Source organism: Trichomonas vaginalis, chromosome V (genome assembly GCF_026262505.1).
Source record: "Trichomonas vaginalis G3 chromosome V, whole genome shotgun sequence".
NCBI classification, from domain to species: domain Eukaryota; phylum Parabasalia; order Trichomonadida; family Trichomonadidae; genus Trichomonas; species Trichomonas vaginalis.
The window spans coordinates 25,606,271-25,623,005 of NC_067207.1; the positions used below are offsets into that span (position 1 = coordinate 25,606,271).

At 34.6% G+C, this 16,735-nt stretch overlaps 12 protein-coding genes across 12 annotated transcripts, besides 3 other annotated features; 6 read left to right on the plus strand and 6 right to left on the minus strand.

Annotated features, from left to right (window-relative positions):
• Positions 1-759: 759 nt before the first annotated feature.
• Positions 760-787: a mobile genetic element.
• Positions 788-845: 58 nt separating this feature from the next.
• Positions 846-873: a mobile genetic element.
• A 173-nt stretch (positions 874-1,046) lies between these two features.
• Positions 1,047-2,351, minus strand: TVAGG3_0401700 (carboxylic ester hydrolase protein; the record flags this gene model as incomplete). Its single annotated transcript, XM_001304219.2, has 1 exon — positions 1,047-2,351. One exon carries the CDS (start codon positions 2,349-2,351, stop codon positions 1,047-1,049), a length of 1,305 nt encoding a protein of 434 aa, XP_001304220.1.
• A 2,341-nt stretch (positions 2,352-4,692) lies between these two features.
• TVAGG3_0401710 (uncharacterized protein) lies at positions 4,693-5,055 on the plus strand (the record flags this gene model as incomplete). The annotated part of the gene is made up of 1 exon (XM_001304218.1): positions 4,693-5,055. The coding sequence occupies one exon, from the start codon at positions 4,693-4,695 to the stop codon at positions 5,053-5,055; it is 363 nt and encodes a 120-aa protein (XP_001304219.1).
• An 18-nt stretch (positions 5,056-5,073) lies between these two features.
• On the plus strand, positions 5,074-5,307 carry TVAGG3_0401720 (serine threonine-protein phosphatase family; the record flags this gene model as incomplete). Its single annotated transcript, XM_001304217.1, has 1 exon — positions 5,074-5,307. The coding sequence occupies one exon, from the start codon at positions 5,074-5,076 to the stop codon at positions 5,305-5,307; it is 234 nt and encodes a 77-aa protein (XP_001304218.1).
• A 4-nt stretch (positions 5,308-5,311) lies between these two features.
• TVAGG3_0401730 (uncharacterized protein) lies at positions 5,312-6,160 on the minus strand (the record flags this gene model as incomplete). The annotated part of the gene is made up of 1 exon (XM_001304216.1): positions 5,312-6,160. One exon carries the CDS (start codon positions 6,158-6,160, stop codon positions 5,312-5,314), a length of 849 nt encoding a protein of 282 aa, XP_001304217.1.
• A 72-nt stretch (positions 6,161-6,232) lies between these two features.
• Positions 6,233-6,811, plus strand: TVAGG3_0401740 (phage tail repeat-like family; the record flags this gene model as incomplete). Its single annotated transcript, XM_051232774.1, has 1 exon — positions 6,233-6,811. A coding segment is annotated over one exon (579 nt), but the record flags the coding sequence as incomplete, so codon positions are not given.
• Positions 6,812-7,471: 660 nt separating this feature from the next.
• Positions 7,472-11,205: a mobile genetic element.
• Positions 7,912-8,871, minus strand: TVAGG3_0401760 (uncharacterized protein; the record flags this gene model as incomplete). Its single annotated transcript, XM_051232775.1, has 1 exon — positions 7,912-8,871. The coding sequence occupies one exon, from the start codon at positions 8,869-8,871 to the stop codon at positions 7,912-7,914; it is 960 nt and encodes a 319-aa protein (XP_051102505.1).
• A 720-nt stretch (positions 11,206-11,925) lies between the features above and the next one.
• On the plus strand, positions 11,926-12,258 carry TVAGG3_0401770 (DNA/RNA polymerases family; the record flags this gene model as incomplete). Its single annotated transcript, XM_051232776.1, has 1 exon — positions 11,926-12,258. A coding segment is annotated over one exon (333 nt), but the record flags the coding sequence as incomplete, so codon positions are not given.
• Positions 12,259-12,292: 34 nt separating this feature from the next.
• On the plus strand, positions 12,293-12,550 carry TVAGG3_0401780 (uncharacterized protein; the record flags this gene model as incomplete). Its single annotated transcript, XM_001279653.1, has 1 exon — positions 12,293-12,550. The coding sequence occupies one exon, from the start codon at positions 12,293-12,295 to the stop codon at positions 12,548-12,550; it is 258 nt and encodes an 85-aa protein (XP_001279654.1).
• A 54-nt stretch (positions 12,551-12,604) lies between these two features.
• TVAGG3_0401790 (HNH endonuclease family) lies at positions 12,605-13,300 on the minus strand (the record flags this gene model as incomplete). Its single annotated transcript, XM_051232777.1, has 1 exon — positions 12,605-13,300. The coding sequence occupies one exon, from the start codon at positions 13,298-13,300 to the stop codon at positions 12,605-12,607; it is 696 nt and encodes a 231-aa protein (XP_051102507.1).
• A 32-nt stretch (positions 13,301-13,332) lies between these two features.
• On the minus strand, positions 13,333-13,917 carry TVAGG3_0401800 (uncharacterized protein; the record flags this gene model as incomplete). Its single annotated transcript, XM_051232778.1, has 1 exon — positions 13,333-13,917. One exon carries the CDS (start codon positions 13,915-13,917, stop codon positions 13,333-13,335), a length of 585 nt encoding a protein of 194 aa, XP_051102508.1.
• A 315-nt stretch (positions 13,918-14,232) lies between these two features.
• On the minus strand, positions 14,233-14,607 carry TVAGG3_0401810 (uncharacterized protein; the record flags this gene model as incomplete). The annotated part of the gene is made up of 1 exon (XM_051232779.1): positions 14,233-14,607. One exon carries the CDS (start codon positions 14,605-14,607, stop codon positions 14,233-14,235), a length of 375 nt encoding a protein of 124 aa, XP_051102509.1.
• Positions 14,608-14,832: 225 nt separating this feature from the next.
• TVAGG3_0401820 (uncharacterized protein) lies at positions 14,833-14,964 on the plus strand (the record flags this gene model as incomplete). Its single annotated transcript, XM_001295866.1, has 1 exon — positions 14,833-14,964. The coding sequence occupies one exon, from the start codon at positions 14,833-14,835 to the stop codon at positions 14,962-14,964; it is 132 nt and encodes a 43-aa protein (XP_001295867.1).
• Between the last annotated feature and the right edge of the window lie 1,771 nt (positions 14,965-16,735).

The window sequence follows — 16,735 nt, forward strand, 5'->3', positions numbered from 1 at the left end:
GTTTTTGGCATGGCTATAAAACACAAAATTTATCTTTTTGTAATGTTATTGATAACAAAGTTTTAAAAAATAATAAGGGAATTTTCTGTGTCGATTATCGTGTGACACTTTCAGTGAATCAATGTTTCTTCAAAGGAAACAATGCTTCTAACTTATTTTATATATATATTCAGGAACACCTACTGTAAATGAATGCCATTTTGAACTAGACAATTCATTTTCACAGAATGGAAATAATCAGAGTTCAAAGTCAATGACAGAAATCATTCTTCCTAATTTATATTCTCCATCCTTATGCAAAATTAAAGTTAGAAATCAAAAAGATTCTATTTACATTCCAAATATTCCTATTTCTAATTTAATTTCTGAAGAACCTTCAATTCCTTCGAAATAAAATAATAATTTTATAAAGAGGATTGCTTCATTTGGAACATTTGAAGAACAAAAAGGACAGAATCAAATAATAGATCAGGATTTGGGAACATTCCCTGCTTTTGAAGAAATATCACAAATTTTTGGCACCAACGATGGTTAGAAAATGATTGGGATCTCAAACAGCAATATATATCTTCAACAACAAGGTTTTAATAAAATATCAACAATATCGGCAAAATCAATCACCAATGATAAATTCTCCACAGAAGCAAATCTGAATTATCTCCTAAGCCATTTAAAATTGCAGAGAACTAGAAAAGTATTTATATTTATATAACAGATAATGACCGTCTTATTGAAATGGATTCTGTTCATGATTCTCTCTTAATGGTGCACTTACTACTTTCTGACACCCTCTCAAAAAGTGGAATACATGTGTGAAGAGGAACCAAAAAAAAGCTTTGAGAGCGTGTCAGAAAGTGGTAAGTGCACCATTAAAAATAATTCTTTAATGCAATATCATATATAATTTACAAATAGAATGCAAAAGAAATTCTTATAATCACGGTATAGATGATAAATATCAAAGAGAAATTTTGACTGAACAGCTATTAACATAGAAATAATGAAAATATACTATAGTTTTGATAGAAAGATTTTTTATTAAATTTTTAAAACCATTTAGCATCTTCCATTTGAGTGCCTTCGAAATCAATTTTAAGGTGTTTCTTGTTCTGTAATGTGTATGGAGTCCATTGAGGAAGTCCTTCTGAGTTTGGATTTCCTGTTTTAGAGAAATTTGTCCAGTATGTAACAATCATTTCTGATAAATTTTTGTCTTTCTCTCCGAATGGTCTCCAACATCTATCAAAAGTAGAGAAGACGTACCACAACTCTGCACTGTGGAAACAACCTGGATTGTCATCACCTGGAGGATGGAAAGTCATGTAGTAAAGGTAAACAGGTGTGAAACCATTTTCTGACTGTTTTTTGACCATGTTTAAATTACAGTGGTAAAAATATTTATAAGAAAGATAATCGAACTCAGATTCGTTTGATCCTGCAATTACTGGACAATTCTTATAGTTTTTGCTTTGATAACAATCTTCTAATTTGGCAGGAAAGATTTCTCCATCAATATAAGGAGTTAATCGTAGAGATGGGAAATCTTGGTATACCTTTCGTATTTCTTCTTTTGTTTTGCTCATAAGATCATCGTATGTTTTGATATTCATTAATTTGAAGAATTTTTCTGAAGTTTTAACGATATCTTTGTATGTATTGCGGAGGAAAGGAGCTACCATGTAGCCTCCTCCACTTTGTAGTATCGCTTTATGGAATAAATTGGCTGCCATTGGAGAAACTAACAAAATCTGAGTAAGCATCGCACCTGCGCTCTGTCCGAAGACTGTAACATTCGATTTATCGCCACCAAATGCTTCTATGTTATCTTGAACCCATTGTAATGAAAGAATCAGATCATATAACGCTTGATTTCCGCTTTTTTGGCCATCTGCTTCTAAAATCGGATGTGCTAGGAAGCCAAAAACATTCAAACGATATTCGGTGGTCACTAAAATGCATTCTTTTTTGGCAATATTATCTCCATCAAACTCAATTCCGTGCGAGAATCCGGCTTCATAAGAGCCACCGTGTATCCAAAACATTACTGGATATTTTTTTTCTGGATTAACAGGTGGTGCCCAGACATTCAAATAAAGACAATCTTCTGAATTCTCTGGCTTTCCATTTGGAAAGAATTCCTTTTCATAAAAGCCTTTAAAATCTTTTTGAGATGGTATTTTAGCAAATTGTGTTGCATCTCGAACTCCTTCCCAATTATCTGGTGGAACTGGTCTTTTGAATCTCAATGGACCAATGGGAGGTTTTGCAAATGGTATTCCTCGATAAACTCTGTTTCCAGATTCGAGATCTACGCCTTGTAAGTCACCATATTTAGTTTTCACTATTGACATTTTGAAAATTATGTAGTTTTTTTATGATTGTTTGAATAATTTAGGGTTGTTAGATTCCCGACGATAGGTGTCTTGGAAGATTTGCCTGGTGTCATCATAGTGTCTTTAAATCAAAAATTTTATTTTGGAGTTAGTTTTATTGATTTTTCAATAAAAAACATTTCTCAAACAAGAAAATAAAACGATAAAATATTTATATTTTATATAAGGATCTTATATATTTAAAATAAATATCATTTTATTTTTTTCATTGGTGTCTGTCAAACCATAATATACTATTCAAAAATTCAATGTGTCTTGCGGTTTCAAAAGACACCTTCAAATTGAACGATAGCACAGACACTATTGAATTTTACCCATTTTATTTAGTTTTTACCCTTTTTATTTTTAAGAATTAATGACTGAAACAGCCGTTTTGCTGTGACCTCAATCACTTTTATTTATTATTTTAAATATTATTTAATTTTATTATTTGAATAGGCCAACTTATATTTGAGAAGCTCAATTTGAGACCACTTAATACATTGAAATATCATAAATATTGAAATATTAAAAAGTGTATTTCAAAATATTGAAATTATAAAAATTTATAATACTGAAATCGAGACAAATTAATAAATTCAATGTGTTTTTTTGAAATAACTCTCAAATATTATTTTTTTGTTTATTTAATGATGAATAAATATGATTGCTTTAGTCAATCATAAAAACTAATTTAAGTTTAAAATAATGAAAGGATAATTTGATTGTTTTTTAAAATACAATTATTTTTGATGATTTGCAAGAATCTTTGAAAAGAATATAATATAGGTTCTATTTTTGTAAAATTTATCCAAATCATGTATTACATAAATTACGATTAAAACGATGAAAGAACCGAAAAGTGTGTTTTGTGTTTTGTTGTTGCGTGTTGGATGCGGGATCCTGTTATTTCCGAAATCGACAAAAAAATTGGAAATTTAATTTCCGAAATCGAAATTATATTAATGTTTTTAATATTCTTATATCAAAAGGATTAAAGTTCATTAAGAGAAAAACAATTCTTCTTCTTCAATCTATTGGCGCATTTATTTCTACACGCCAATAAGGAAGGGAAAATTATAAGACACCATGGTGTCTTCAAAACGCTAATTTTTGATATTTTTAACAACCCTAGAATAATTACTGTTAAGATATCATACTCAAAAAAAGGTAGTGGGGCTTCTAGGCGCGTTGCGCCCTCTAGCCCATAAGAAATTTTGCCCAAGACCCAAGAGGAGGACCGAACATCATATTAATGGTGTCACTTTTTTAAATGTCACTTTTCACAAATTATATATGTTTTCATGTTTTGTCACTTTTCTGTCACTTTTCGGGTAAAAACATTTTTATTATTATATATAAATGAATTTTACAAAACCACCGTTACCGTTCTTTGGAAATAAGAGTAGATGTAAAGATATTATATTGAGAGAACTTAAGAAACTACCGAATGGTCTAACATTTGTAGATTTGTTCGGTGGAAGTTTCTATATATCCCATTTATGTCATACCGTATTTCCTGACTCAAAGATTATATGCAATGACTTCGACAACTATATGGACCGTCTCAAACATATTCCAGACACAAACAATATATTGAAAGAGTTAAAAGAAAAGATACCTATAGGTAAGATGGAACGTATACCATTAGATAAGAAAAATATTGTGAGAGAGGTTTTGAAAAAAGCAGAATATATAGACTGGGATAGTATATCTGCTAGACTATTATATAGTGGTTCTATAAGAGTTCATGACATTGAAACACTTATGTCAAAAGTTTTATATCTTAACTATACAAATGTTTTCAAAGAGGACATAGAAAAATATATTGAGGGTATAGAGTTTGTGAGATGTCATTGGACAGAGTTGTATGAAAAATATAAAGACAAGGAAAATGTTTTCTTTATAGTGGACCCGCCGTTCTATAACACATGGGATTTTCAATACCAAGTAGACTGGACTTTGAGAGACTCTTTAGAAACTTTAGACGTTATACATAACCATCCATGCTTTTACTTTACATCCGATAAAAGTGGTTTGGAAACCGTTATGAGATGGTTAGAGGACATACATGACTATGAGTTTATATATGACAAGATAGAATATGAGAGATGTCCTATAAACTGGAGAAAGTGTCACAATAAAGAAATTTTATTAGTAAGTAAATGTGGTTTGAAATAGGACTACTTGTTTTAGGTTTTTTCCATTGTGTCATTTATTTATTTGACGTGGCAGAAAAGTACAGAGAATATGAAGATGAACCAATGCCTGCAAATGTTCAGTATATGTACTCGTAAGAGATATTTTTATCTAATATTAAATGGACGCACAGAACTTAGCGAATGCACAGCAACCTGGACAACCAAACCCAGAGAATATTCCAAATGAAGTTAGAATACAAACTGCAATGGCAAACTATGGTCAAGTGCCAACAGATGTACAAATGCAAACTGCCATGTCAAATGACGCTGCGTTAGGTTTGCCACCATGGTATGCAAATATGAGATGGAAAGAGTTTTATACAAACCCTGAAGTGGGATATAAACAACTTTATGCAGATGACGCGAACACAGGAGTTGACCCAGAATATGTTTTCTACCAGAGGAGAAACAGAATGTATGAGCTCCAGTTAAAGAATGCTATGGAACTCAACAGGAAACGTAAGAGACTAGGCGGACATTAGATTTTTACATATAGTAAAATGGGTTTCTTCAGTAAGATAGGAAACTTCTTTCGAAATGTTGGAAGAGGTATATGGAATGGAATAAAATCTGTCGGAAGAGGAGTATGGAACGGTGTCAAAAATATTGGTAAAAGAGTAGGTCAGTTTGTTGGTATTATACCTAAAGACCCTGAACCAGAAGAACAAGCTCCTGTAATACAACAGCCTGAACCTGCACCACAGTCAAGTTGGCAACCACAACCGGTATATTAAAAAGTTATATTTTTATCGTTCGATAGTAGTTGTATATGCAACTAAGTTCTAAGTAAAACGCATGGTATAATGGAATTATTCTTTTTCTTCCATCTGTAGTAAACCATACTTGAAAGTCTGAAATACTTCCACTTGGTGGTTCGTATAACTTTGTAGGTTTTTCGTAAAAGTCATTTGCCAAGCATAAGAAAGAGTTTTGCGCACCAGAAAATGAAGCATGAACAATAATAGCATCTGGGTCGAAAATATTTTCATATGTTCCATTAGGTTTTTCGACTTCATAATAGTCCGGGTGTACTGGATATGCTGCAGGCTGATTTAACATCCTCATAAATCTATACCATGCCAAGTTGTTATATTTTGTAGAAATATAAACGTTTTCTCCAAGGTCTTCTATTTTATTGATTTTAACAGTTGCATTTTTCCTGTCATAAATAATATCGAGATGGTATTCTCCTTCGTCAATGTTAAACTGGTTTGCATATTCAATATAGATATCGTTTATTTTTTCTTGAAAAGCTTGAAGAGTTGTTTCTAAGTTTACAAGCAAACTAACTTGTAAAAGTTTTCCTTGTTCAAATTTCTCATACATACGTTTTTCTTTGTTATAGTATCGAACTTCAAAACCGACCGTAAATGGGAAACCATGTATGGCTTCTGAAATGAACTTCATTCTACGAAAGCTAATAGCTTTTGTGACGGATGAGTCTCTTAACCATCTTAATGGGTAGTCAAAACGATAGCCTTCATGCTTTACGGTACCTGTCTCAAACTTTTGACCGACATTAGTAAAAAGTTCATCTAATGGTTTAGTTGTAGCAACTCTATAATTTTCTTTTTCTATTGGAAGCATATTTTATCTATAATAAAAATGTCAAATGAAACAGCGTCTATGAGAGAAATACAACACAACCGACAACTCATTATGCAAGCTCTAAATAAGAACACAACAAACTTTTCAAACTATTCTAAGATATCTGAGTCATTGAAAGGGGGTGACTTAAAACTGACATTAAACCCTATAACAGATGAGTTTCTATTTCAAGACAATAAGAACAATATTGTCTGTATAAATCCAACAAAAGGAACTTTAAACGAGAAACCTATAAATGAACTTCTTTTGAAAGCAGATGTTGACAACAAAGCTGACAAAGAATATGTAGACGATGCAATAGCAAAAGAAGAAGAAAGAGCTAACAATGCTTATGCAACAAAAGAACATACTCATCCTGAACTAGCAGACAAAACATATGTTGACAATAAAATGTCAAGTGAAGTGACAAGAGCTGAAAACGAATATTCTAAAAAGACTCATATACATTATATTAACCAAATACCAAGTCTTAAGGAAACATTAGAGACAAAAGCAGATAAGACTCATACACATACCATTGCAAATATTACAAACTTACAAGAAACCTTAAACAGGAAAAGTGCCGTTGGACATACACATACCATTGCAAATATTACAAACTTACAAGAAACCTTAAACAGGAAAAGTGCCGTTGGACATACACATACATCTTCTGAAATAACAGACTTAAACGTTAGCCTTGAAAATAAAGCAGATAAAACATATGTCAATGAAATATACCAAAGTTTGATAGGAACAAAAAATATTGAAACTATTGTTGGTGACTTTTCTGTCAATGAAGAAAATAAATATTTTAGATGGCAGTTGGTACAGTCCTTAGAAAATGGTACACGGTATAAACTCATTCCGAAAAATAACAATGAAATGTATGTAAGCTATAAAAAGAATGATGGTACACAAGTTAAAGTTCCATTAGACAACAACTGCTACTTAAACTTATATGGAGACGAACAAAAGAAATATTTAAGAGTTTATGAAATGGTGGATATGATATTACCTGACCCAGCTCCGGCACCACATTATTATGACTATGGAGATGACGACAGAACACCACATGTAGATGAACAAAAGCTAACATTATATTTAGATTATTATAGATATAAAAGATATAATGCAATAGAAAAAACGAGAATAGTATATTATTATACAGATGACAGAAATAAATATTATAGTCAAGACTTTACTTACCCTGAAAACATAAGATTATATTATAAAAAATATTCTGACACAAACCAGAAGAAACCTGAAATAGTTGCACTATATTTTAAGTTCAAAAGAGACAATCCTATAATATCTCATATGTTTGATTTAATGAACCCAGTAGGTTCTATTTATACATCTATGGATGCAAGAGGTCCTCAAGTAATGTTTGGTGTTGGTGCATGGGAACAAATAGTCGACAGGTTTTTGTATTGTGCAAACTCTTCAAAGGAAACAGGTGGAAGTAAAACGATTTCAGGTGAAAATTTACCTGCACACAGTCATTACATAGATTTAAGTACATCTCAAGCAGGTTGGCATAAGCATAGATATTGGGATTGGTCAGGAATGACAAAAGGTAAAGGATATGATGTTAAAGAGGACGTTAAGTTTGCTATAAATTGTTACTGGAATGACACGCAGGGAGAAGGAAACCATACACATTTCGTTTCAGGATATACGCAAACAACGGGACAAAGTAAAGAATACATGCCACCTTACATGACAGTTTACGCATGGTATAGAATTGCTTAGTCGTCATTTTCAACTTCTTTAGCATATTCGTCAGGAGTTGTCTTATATTTGTTAGGAACTGTCTTTGAAAGTATACCACCTTGAACTTTGACAAGTTTGAAACGAGGTCTGACAATAGTAGTTTTATCTTCTGCTTGCAGTGTGTACATTTTGCCATGTTTGCCTAAAACTTCATAATATTCTCTTGTATACTTTCTTCTATTTTTACGAACACGAATGTGAGTACCTGTCGAGTTCCCATTGTTGTCATAGTCAATAGTATTTTCATATGGGTCGCGTTTAGGTATTTCTATTTTTACTTTGTCACCTTTCTGAAGTTTGAAGCCCGGCATTCTTTCTTGTTTGTCTCTTTTGACTAAATTATTAAATATATAGTCTTTCTCTAAGTCAGGGTTGTTTTTCATTTCTTCGGGGGAGTGGTTTCCCAAACCTTTTTGTTTACGGTTATTGTAAATATTTAAAACTTGTCTCATCTTTGCCATGGAGAAGTGTCTATACTTGTCGTCATATGACATTTCATTTGCTTCACCACCTTGTGGTTGGTTTAAGTCTCTTAACATTTTTATACATCCGTCAATGACACCAAGAGCAGAATGGTTTTGGTCGACAATGAAATATTGGTTTACATTTTTTGAACGCAGATAGTTTTTAATATCATCTGATTTGAAAGAACTTTCACAGTCAGATGTCAGTTTTGTTGGATGGTATTTGTCAACGAATATTGTCAAAGCAGTTTTCACATCTAAAATATTTTTGGACCATAATGGTATGGCTTCACAGTATCTTGTGTTTTGACCAACAAATATTAACCAGTATGGAGGTCCATCTGTTCTAACTCTCGGAATGTTTTCCAAGATATCCATAAACCAAGCATTTGGTGTTGAACTAAAGATTTTTATCATGAGTGCTTTCTTTGTCGCTTTAGAAACATAGGGATCCTTGTTCGGATTCGTCATTTTTTACCCTATAAGAAATGGGTTTATTTGGCGCATTAGCAGGAGTCGCATCTAGATTTTTACCCGCAGTGGGAACAATAGCCAGAGGTGCATTTGGAGTTGGAAGGAAGATTTTGAGTACATTAGGTATACTGAAAGAGAAAGCACAACCTATTATACAAACTGTACAGAAAGGTTGGGATGTAGCACGAGATGCAACAAATCTTATTCCAAATCCTGAAACAAGAGGAAAAGTGCAAGGATGGATGGACAATGTAGGATGACAAGCAGGAAACTATTATAACAAAGCAAATGACTACTATAACCAAGCAGGACACTATATGGACCAAGGTGAAAGATTCTTTAACAGAGGATATAACCATGCACAACAGTGGGTAAACAATAACCAACCTCAACCGTCTCAAACGTGGGGAATGTAAAGTTTTTTATTGAGATGAAATGAACAATGCAGCATTGAGACAAATGAGTTCAAGATGGATTTGTCGGCTTCCAGCATTTAAACCGATACCATATAGTCAGGCTCAGCATGTGAAACTGAATGATATTATTAAAGGAACCATCCCACCTCCACAACAACAACCATTTGAAAACAAACCAAACTAAAATTTTTTACTGAGATGAAATGACCGAAGAAGTTGAAACGGTAGATTTGACACCACAAACAAAAAGTTCAGAACCATTGTCAAAACCTGTCAAAGAACTTACAGATGAAGAGAAAAATTCAATAATAGAAAGTGCCAGGTCTGGAAATACAAACCCTAACTATAAAGTCACTTTTCATAGAAATAGAACGGCTAGTATCTCAAAAAAGAAACAGACTCTCACAAATAAAATATTGAAGTCTGAAGGAGCTTTCGAGACAACAGATGGAAAGTTTACTTCACTGACCAACAGTTCATTATAGAACATCTCATTGACTTAGAGTCGAAATATTCTAAACTTTACAACAAACACAAAAAGTTGAAAGGAAAACAAAAACAAATGGCATATGATATTTATGAAGATGTTGACGACACAAACTGTTCCTGCAAGTGAAGTAAAGTCAGAGGAACCGAAAAGTGACGAAAAACCGATAGAAGAAGAAAAACCAAAAACTGAAGATAAACCAAAACAAAGTTTAGTTTCCAAACTAAACCAAGTCAACCTTCATTAGCTGGTATGGGTTGGCGTCAAAGACTTATGGCAGCAGGCGGTTATGTAAAGTAAAGAAAAAATATTTTTTTATTTTTATAAAAATGCCCCCATATAGAATGGATAGAAAGTCTGCTAGAATAAAAGCAGAGTTACAAAGATATGGTTGAGAGTTTCGAAGAATTTTAAATATAGGAAGGGAAGACCCATAAAAGTCTATGACAAATTGTCTGGTCTTCGCTACGAAATGGATTTGGAAACAGCACGTGCCAATTATCCAAACAGACTAGAGAGGTTAGAAGAAGAACGTCTTATGGACATGCCTTTCGATGTTAGTGAACCTCAAGTTGAAGGACACGACGGCTTTGCCAGATTCTACTGGAAACATGACGAACAATTGCATCCTTTGAGAAGGAAAAAAGGAAAAGGTGAAGACGCACATGCTCCCATGGAAAGAACAAGATATGCATATGAAAAGTATCGTGAAGTTAGAAGTCAAATTACATCTGGTCGAACCTTTACAGTAAACTTTGACGAAGGAAAGAACAAAGAAGGCTTCATGGGTGTACTTGCTGCCATACAAACGGAAATAAGAAAGGACACAATCTCAGATTGACCATAACAGATTTGGATGGTCACATTTACTATGCACATGGCAATGAACAAACAGCCGCAAAACTTCTTGACGCTTTCAAGACTACAAAGAGAGAACAAATGGTTGACTCCGACTCAGACATTTTGAATGCAATTGAAGGAATTGCAAGTGTCAAGTTCGAATGGTACCAACCTAACCCTCAAGCAGTCAGACAACATGCTGGATACTTCCCCTTCATAAATAAGTCTGACATTGACTTGACAAGGTATGGAATTTACAATTCAATTGAAACAATTGTCAATGAACCTTGCATTCTTACATGTCTCAGGAACTCTGGTCTTGTTTCAGAAGAGAAGATGAAGTATCTTGAGTCATGTGTGAAGACAAGGTACATTCTCAGAGGTCAATTGGCAAAAATTGCACCGTTGGCAAATGTCAATATCCGAGTCAACATACCTACAGCTAAAGGTTCTTCACATGACGACTATGTTGTTGACAAAGACTTACCATGGTTGAAGATTGTAATTGTCCACAACCACTTCATGTTGAACGAAAGTCTTACAAACCCATTCTTTGGTAAAAGTAAGTGCAACATTGTCAGAGCTGTAAACATTCTTTTCGAGAAAGGTTTGTTGGAACCAATTCCAGATGACAACCTTACAGAAAGTTTTGTACCAAAAGACGAAACAAACTTTTCATTGTTAGCAAGACCAAAAGTTGTTCCAGACAAAGTTCTAGTACAAAAGAAGTACACAGTTCCACAAGGGGTTGGTATGTTCGGATACCAGCCTGAACCAGAAGAACTTCCAATGAGGTTGCAAGAACTTCAAGATGCTATAAATAAACTTCCATTGAGACATCCAATTGACGTCAAATTGTATTGGAGAGCATCTGAGTTAGGTCAGAAGGTTTTATATGAAACAGGTTGCTTCGACGATGTTTATGAGATAACAGGAGAAGTTTCTCAGAAGATAAGAGACTCACTTGAATTTCCACAAACTGGACCAATTGGTTGCGACAAGTTCGACTCAGATGAAAAGATATACTATGTCGACCTTAACGCTGCATACATGAGGTTTGTCCAATATATTCCGACTGGAATTCCAAACGAAGATGGTGAGTTCCCGGGAAGGAACTATACAGTTGGAAAAGTCATACAACAACTGTATGATATTAGGAAAGCTTCAAACCCCAAACTTGCAATGACACTCAAATTGCTTATGAATTCGACATGGGGATATTCCATTAAGAAACCTCAAGAGATGAAGAGTAAACATTATGAGAAGGTCGACAACTTTGTTGAAAGGTTTTCTCCTTTTGTTTTGAAGTACGAATTCACTCAAGGTCAAAGTGGCTTAGTAACCACATTAAAACCTATTGTCGAACATTGGTCTTACCCTCAGTTCGCAAAAGCAGTCCTTGACGAGTACAACAAATTCTTCTCCGAAGTCAAATCCAAAGTCAAGGTTTACTATGAGAACATTGACGCACTCATGACGAACGAAGAAGGATACAACAAACTCATTGAAATGGGAATGGTCGGTGAAAAGATGGGTCAATTCAAATTGGACAAAATTTTCACCGAAGTTCATGTCCTCTCCAAGCGTAAGTACTGGGGTGTTAAAGAAGATGGTGAAATAGTTAAACATTGCATGAAATAAAAAATTTATTTTAAAAAAAGTGACATTTTTTTTAATGGCGTACATCCCTGAGCGCTTCGTCCAGTTCAACCAAATGTTGGTCTCGGACCCAGGCAAGAGATATTCCAAGCCCGAACTCGACCGTCTCTTCAAAGAATGGATTGAAGACTACAGAGGAGACGAGTGGTTGACAATTGAATTTGCTCGGGCTTGGAATTGCTACAGAAGGGTCTTAGACGTGGACCCAAGACTCACGTACAGAGGTTGGGATGTGGTCTTCACATTCCAAAATTGGTACGAATACCAAAAATAAAAACTTAAATTTACTTGGGGTTTCCCCCTAAAATAATTTTTTTTACTCTTAGAACTACTCGAGGTTCTCCTTACGGTTGTTGAGCTTGTCACCGTCAATGTGTCTGACCTTCGTCTTCTTGTCTGGATTTGGAACCCATTGAATTGCGACAAGCTTGCCCATGGAGATTGAACCGCGATTCCGAAGGTTAAGGTTCAAGTGTCTCAAGTTGTTGAGGACTGGGGTAAGAACCTTGCCTGTCTCCTTGTTGCGGATTTGGAATGGGTAGGGTTGGGAAATTTCGTAACCGTCATCGGCAACAAGGGTTGCCCATGTAGCGGCTTCAGGAACTTCTTCTTCTTCCTCTTCTTCTTCGTGTTTCTTTTCTTCCTCTTCTTCCTCGACAATTCCTTCTTCAATTTGGTACTCACGAAGTACGGTGTTGCATGTTCTGTCCTTTCCGAGTACCTTCCAGATGGCGTCTATCTCTTCGAAGAAACGGTAGATGAGTCTGGCAAGGTCTCGGTTCTCTCTCTCGTAATTGCGCAAGGTTTCCGCGAAATCGTTCAGGCATTTCTCATTGGAAGCTTGGTTCATGAGGACATCGGCTTTAAGTTCCTTCATCTCTGTCATAAGACTACTTTGGAGAGTCTTAATGGTGTTTGTCAGATGAGCTTTCAATTGGGCAATTTGAATTTGAATTGGGCGCTTGTCTGGCAACCTTGAAAGGACATCTGCCATTGTGTTCGGCTTCGGTGCTTGTTCGGACATCGAAAAAATGAAGTGGTTTGAGAATGACGGTTTTACTTCAAAAAGCTGGTTATGACAGTTAAGTCATACAACAAGTTTAAAATAATATCTTGCTCTTCTTCTGAACGTTTGTTGTCTCTTCCGATAAAAGTTTCGAACATGAGAACCAAAAAACGTTTTTTGAGGAACCGAAAGAGTTCAGGCAAATTTTCATATTCTGGATATATTGGGAGCAGTTCAAAACATCTGAGCTGACTTTCGGACAAAATTGGGACAATGTCAGAAAATTCATCTTTGGTCGGACTGCTTGAAGGTAAGTCCCTTACATGTAAGTAGCTCTGGTAAAGTCTTCTCATCTCTGCTAACTTCTGGAGTATAGCTTCGTAATTTAAGAGTTTTAATTTTAATTGTCTTATTCCTCTCTTGACATCTAAACGGTAAGTATCCATGAGGTCAAGAGTAGCTTTGGTAGCTTTAAGTGGAGCTATCTCTTCTTTGACTTGTGCAATTTTGGTTGCAATTGTGGTTTGAGCTCCTTCAAGTTCGCCGTCTATGTCGTTCTCAACACCTTCAACCATAGCTTGAAACTCTTCATCGGTCCATTGAGTTTGGTGTGGGACGAATTTAACTTGCTTCATTCAAAAAATAAAAAAAAATGTTTTTACTCTAAACGTGCCATGTATATGGCTATAAGAAACTTACCAGAAGGCTTCTTCTTCACATGAGTCTTTGGCAACTTGAGAGTTCTTGTTGGAGTTGGGTCTGGAATTTCAATTCTCTCTCGAGCGCGCATTCCCCACTGTCTTTCTTGCCACCATAAACTGTGTATTGACCGAACTTGCATTTGCAGGAAGACCGGTCACTACAAGGTTCACAGTTGAAATAGTTGTACTCATACCTGGTGAGTACGAGTGTGAGTAAAAACATAAAAAAAGTGAGTTAAAATGAGATGTTTACTGAACTGGCTGAATGTCGCCTTCACAGGTTATGTAGAACGGCTGACCAGAGAAGTGAAGGAGAGACTGAATTGCCAATTTCATATGGGGTAGGGGGTTCTCCTTGTTTGGTATTTTTATCCAAGGACGTTTGTTTAGGAACTTAACAAGAGCTTCTCTTTTGGCGTCCTTTATGCCATCGTAGGCTGTCCCGTCTGGTATTTGAATTGGAATTCCAGTCGAAGTCTTGAGCTGAAGTGTAGACCTTCCAGAAATAGTGATGAACTTGACCTTGGGCTTCATTACCTTGCGCAAGTAGTCTTTTACGCAGTCGTTAATTTCAATTAGGTAAATTGCCTCGTCAAGTCTTTCTTGCATTCCAAGTTCTTCCATCCGACAGGAAAATATTTTCCCGACAAAGGGAAAAATTTTTCCTTCTGACAGGAAGAACTCTTCCAGTTGTCCGTCCGTAAACCATTCAAATTTTCGAAAATTGAGAACTTTTTGGTCGAACTTCAGAAAAAGTTTTTCCTTCCGACAGAAAAAGTTTTTCCTTCCGACAGGAAAAGTTTTTCCTTCCGACAGGAAAAATTTTTCCTTCCGACAGGACACAAACGGATGACTGACGTTCCTCTTCCTGAATGCCTTCCAAAGCCAGAAGAACCGAAAGCTGCAGAACCACAACAGTCTCCTCAGCAACCTCAGTTCCAGCAAGTACCTCCGAATTACTACCAAATTCCACCTCAATAGGCAAAATCGCAACCGAATTTTTAAATCTCGATCGCAAAGAAAAATTTCGATTTTTTATAAAATCGCGAACTTCTGAAAAATTGCGAACAGAAAAAAATCGCGATTGTTTTTGAAATCGCGTTTTATTAGAAGTACGCGATTTTATAAAAAATCGAAATTAGATTAAAATAAAAAAAAAAAAAAAAAAAAAAAAAAAAGGTAGTGGGCTTCCAGGCACTTCGTGCCTTCTAGCCCGAAGATGTTTAGTATATGAAGTTTTTATTCGGAAATTGTTAGTCTTCTTGGTCGAAAACATTATATAATGTTTCACTTTTCACAATTATATAGTTTTTCATGTTTTGTCAAGACTTCTTCGTAAATGTTTTGTCAAGACTTCTTCGTAAAATCAGAAAAAATAATGTTTAGGGTAGAAGGTTAGATATAACCTCTTTTCTAACCTCTTTTTCTACCCTCTTGAATTTGTCAAGATTTCTTCGTAAATGTTTTGTCAGACTTCTTCGTAAAGACTTTGTCAAGACTTCTTCGTAAAGACTTTGTTGAGATTTCTTCATGAAATTTACACCAAAAATAATGTTTAGGGTAGAAGGTTAGATATAACCTCTTTCTAACCTCTTTTCTACCTCTTGAATTTCATGAAATTTACAACCAAAAATAATGTTTAGGGTAGAAGGTTAGATATAACCTCTTTTCTAACCTCTTTTCTACCCTCTTGAATTTTCATGAAATTTACACCAAAAATATATATTTTAGGTGAAGAGGTGAGATATAACCTGTTTTTCACCTATTTTTCACCTCTTGAATTTTCATGAAATTTACACCAAAAAATATACTACTAGGGTCATTTACGAAGAAATCTCAACAAAGTCTTTACGAAGAAATCTCAACAAAACATAGACAAGAAAGTTCATGAGAAATTAGATGAAGAAGTCTTAACAAAGTCTTTTACGAAGAAATTCATGAAAATTCAAGAGGGTAGAAAAGAGGTTAGAAAAGAGGTTATATCTAACCTTCTACCTAAAATATATTTTTGGGTCATTTACACTCATTTACGAAGAAATCTCAACAAAGTCTTTACGAAGAAGTCACAATAAAACATCTGTCAAAAACCGCTTTTCTGTCACTTTTCAGGGAAAAACATTTTTATTATATATAAAATGAATTTTACAAAACCACCGTTACCCTTCTTTGGAAATAAGAGTAGATGTAAAGATATTCTATTGAGAGAACTATAAGAAACTACCGAATGGTCTAACATTTGTAGACTTGTTCGGTGGAAGTTTCTATATATCTCATTTGTGCAATACAATATTCCCTGACTCAAAGATTATATGCAATGACTTCGACAACTATATGAACCGTCTCAAACATATACCAGACACAAACAAAATATTGAGTGAGTTGAAAGAAAAGATACCTATAGGTAAGATGGAACGTATACCATTAGATAAGAAAAATACTGTCAGAGAGGTTTTGAAAAAGGCAGAGTATATTGACTGGATAGTATATTCTGCTAGATATTATATAGTGGTGCTATAAGAGTTCATGACATTGAAAACTTATGTCAAAAGTTTTATATCTTAACTATACAAATGTTTTCAAAGAGGACATAGAAAAATATATTGAGGGTATAGAGTTTGTGAGATGTCATTGGACAGAGTTGTATGAAAAATATAAAGACAAGGAAAATGTTTTCTTTATAGTGGACCCGCCGTTCTTTAACACATGGGATTTTCAATACCAAGTAGACTGGACTTTGAGAGACTCTTTAGAA